This window comes from Monopterus albus, unplaced genomic scaffold (assembly GCF_001952655.1).
Source record: "Monopterus albus unplaced genomic scaffold, M_albus_1.0 scaffold62.1, whole genome shotgun sequence".
In the NCBI taxonomy this organism is placed as follows: domain Eukaryota; kingdom Metazoa; phylum Chordata; class Actinopteri; order Synbranchiformes; family Synbranchidae; genus Monopterus; species Monopterus albus.
This window is the reverse complement of record NW_018127942.1, coordinates 1,676,461-1,679,535: the sequence shown is the minus strand read 5'-3', so window position 1 is coordinate 1,679,535 and position 3,075 is coordinate 1,676,461. Positions and strand designations below refer to the sequence as shown.

Below are 3,075 nucleotides of genomic sequence, written 5' to 3'. Positions count from 1 at the left end.
TTATGAAAAAATGTTCTCACAATACAGGCATTGAAAAATCTCCTAATTTTTCCCCTTAATACATCCGTGGGAAGAATGGTCTCCATCTTGTGATTCGGTATCCAGCTGTTATAATATATTGATGGGACGTACAAGGGTTGAATTTAGTTTATTATTATCAGTCCTACTGGTATTTGTGACTGGTTTGGAACCACTCTACTGGAGGAACACAAAGTTGTGTTAGTTCCTTACAATGTAAACCATGTGATTTACAATGTAAACCATGTGCCCAGGTAACATTTACACCTGATCAGTCTTGTTACACACATGAAGCCTGTCACTTTTTTATTTTATTTTCCTCTGCTGATATCTTTAGTGATGAGTGTTTGAAAGTTATTTCTTTACTATCAAGGTGGATGGGTTTTATTTTGACTTCTAAATAATAATGTTGAGAAAATCTCATCACAAGTTCCATTTAGTAGCTTTTCTGGAGCTTTCCGTCGTATCATACAGTCTCATTTGTCATGGAGCATGTGAAAGCTTTTTATCTATAACTTAGGACAGATGACACATCTGACCCAGCTGTCAATACAAGCTTCTGATCCTTTGACAGTTTGAAGTCTCTTTAACTGGCACAGCAGAACCAGCTCTGGTCCTTTGGCATCTGGATACATGATTAAGTTAAAGCTGTAGAAACCTGGAGTCGCTGTCTCTTATCCACCTGTTTACACTCTGCAGGTATCATGAATGGATGAAGCATCCTGAGCTGCAGCATCTGACTGCCTCAGAGACACTGAACCTGGAACAGGAGTACGACATGCGGGGGAGCTGGCAGGAAGATGGTGACAGTAAGACTTCTTCTGCAACAGAAGCTTATTTAATACAACTTATGATAGGATAAAGTGAAATATGATTCAGTGACATTTGCTTTATGAGGTCAACACTGCTTTCAAGTTCTGTCCTTATGGTTTCCACATCATTCCTTCCAGACATTCATACCATCATCCATCAGATTTGTTAGGTTAAAGTGTTTATAAATAACTGGTAATCATTGGATATGATATGAGAATAAGACGTCATTCTTTGAGGTCATGCACTAGTAAAAATCATTCAACTTTTACTTAAAGAAAATCTATTTAATTTGACTTTTATTTTTTTGCCAGAGTGCACATTCATCATCTTGGATAAGCAGCGATGGGCAGATCCCAGTATAGAAGAGGAGCAGTGCACGGTGGGAGATGTCAGCATGTTCCTGATGGACCCAACAGACCTTTCCTCAGCTGAGCTGGAGATCACAATAGCAGGTGATGCCCAGTGTGCTCATCTTAACATTGATTCAAAATCAAAGGCTGAGTAAATATCTACAGTCAGCCTGTGCTGTGGTTTGTCCATCTCAATCATTTCCTGTGTATATCTCTTTATATCTGGACACTATATTCCCCTTGTTTTCTACAGAGCCCAGTTACAGAGGCAAGGGCATCGGGAAGGAGGTGACACGATGGATGATGTGCCCATTATTCTGCAGTTCAGCCTTGTGCTGTGTTCATCTTTAGTTGGAGAATCAACCTGTGGTGGAGGAGGAAAAATAATAAATGCAAAATCGGCATGAGAATGCAGAGAGGATGGATGAGATTGATGCAGGTTTGTTTCCTAATATTCTGACACTCACATGTATGTCAATGGGCAGGACAAAAATATACAGACACCTCTGAATATAATGTAGTCAAGTATGTGGTAGGGGACTTAGGCAGGACCCAAAGAATCATTTGAAGCTACTCTTCAGTCTCCAGACATTTTCTTTGGGTCCTGCCTAAGTCCCCTACCACAATTATGGACAGAGCAATGTGTCATCTGTCAAGTACAACAACACCTTTAACTATGACCTCAGTAATGAACATATTACATTTGACAATCTCACCAAAAACTGAAACATTTTGAGCTTCATAAATACAAATGTTAAATGCCTGATTGGTGTATAGCAATGTTGAATTTTATAGCAGTAGGTTAAAATGAGGCTGTATAGTATTAACTCTGCTTTTCAGTCCTTTACAGCTGACAACTTTATTACAGTCAACCATGTAGAATTTACTGTGTGTATACGTAACACTGTACAGCTTAATTTGATTGCATCCTTCAGTGGAGTGTCCTCCACACGGTTTTTCACAGAACAAAATAACTTGCATGTGTGTGCACATTCCCCCACAGCCTGCCTTGAAGCCAACATGATCTGGGAAAACTTATCTTGTCAACCCACATGAGGACATTGCTTTGAGCCATTAAGAAAATTGTTCATGTCATTTCAGAGGGACCATTTTCCAGATGTGGTCAGTGAAGCAGCAGATGTTAAGTTTTGACTTTATTGGCCTGTAAAAAACAACAAAACAAAACAAAAATGGGGGGGTAAAAAAAATTAAAATACAAGATGTCGTGTCACCTCATGTTGAAATAGCCTTCTGAATTATTGGTGGCAAGTCCCAAGAGAAGGCCATACTGCTGATGTCATCCTCTGCTGGGTTCATTGCCATCAAGCCTATAAGTAACATTCATTTTAACAATTCACATTTTGTTTACCCTCAATTTATGAAACAGGCCATGCAAATTTGATCTTTAGCAGTAATTTAAACTAATGTGCAGTTGTAAAGCACCACTCTGGTAAAAAGGTTCCACATTTAAACAATACTAAACTGAAGGGATGTTGCATTTCACTTTGAGAAGCTAGCCACAGTAATAAGAACTTGATGTAACATTTCACAATAGTCTGAACAATTTCACCCAGCTCACTGTGCCTGCCCCCACCTGTCAATGGATCACCAGCTTCCTGACAGACAGCAAGCAGCAGGTGAGGCTGGGGAAAACCACATCCAGCACCCGGACAATAAGCACAGGTGCCCCCCGGGATGTGTGCTCTCCCCTCTGCTGTTTTCACTCTACACCAATGACTGCATCTCCAAGGACCCCTCTGTCAAGCTCACATAGTTTGCTGATCATACAACGGTCATTGGTCTCATCCGAGACGGCGACGAGTCAGCCTACAGACGGGAGGTTGAGCAGCTGGTCCTGTGGTGTAGCCGCAACAACCTGGAGCTAAAAATGCTC

The 3,075-nt window shown here is 40.7% G+C and overlaps 1 protein-coding gene across 2 annotated transcripts; it reads left to right on the top strand.

Moving 5' to 3' along the window:
• Window positions 1-255: 255 nt before the first annotated feature.
• On the top strand, window positions 256-2,868 carry LOC109962238 (N-acetyltransferase 9-like). 2 transcript variants are annotated; one of them, XR_002275227.1, is made up of 4 exons: window positions 256-827; window positions 1,143-1,283; window positions 1,435-1,620; window positions 2,756-2,868. XR_002275227.1 is itself a non-coding variant. In XM_020603768.1 (3 exons), the coding sequence occupies exons 1-3, from the start codon at window positions 731-733 to the stop codon at window positions 1,530-1,532; spliced, it is 336 nt and encodes a 111-aa protein (XP_020459424.1). In that variant the 5' UTR covers window positions 256-730; the 3' UTR covers window positions 1,533-1,628. The 2 variants fall into 2 exon arrangements, 1 of the variants encoding a protein (XP_020459424.1); XM_020603768.1 differs by lacking the exon at window positions 2,756-2,868 and having other exon boundaries at window positions 1,435-1,628.
• The last annotated feature ends 207 nt before the right edge of the window (window positions 2,869-3,075 follow it).

Coding starts and splice junctions, on each gene's coding strand:
- LOC109962238 (XM_020603768.1), top strand. CDS start 731: ATGAAGCATCCTGAGCTGCAGCATCTGACTGCCTCAGAGACACTGAAC. Junction 828..1,142: donor CTGGCAGGAAGATGGTGACA/GTAAGACTTCTT, acceptor TTTTTTTGCCAG/AGTGCACATTCATCATCTTG. Junction 1,284..1,434: donor GCTGGAGATCACAATAGCAG/GTGATGCCCAGT, acceptor TGTTTTCTACAG/AGCCCAGTTACAGAGGCAAG.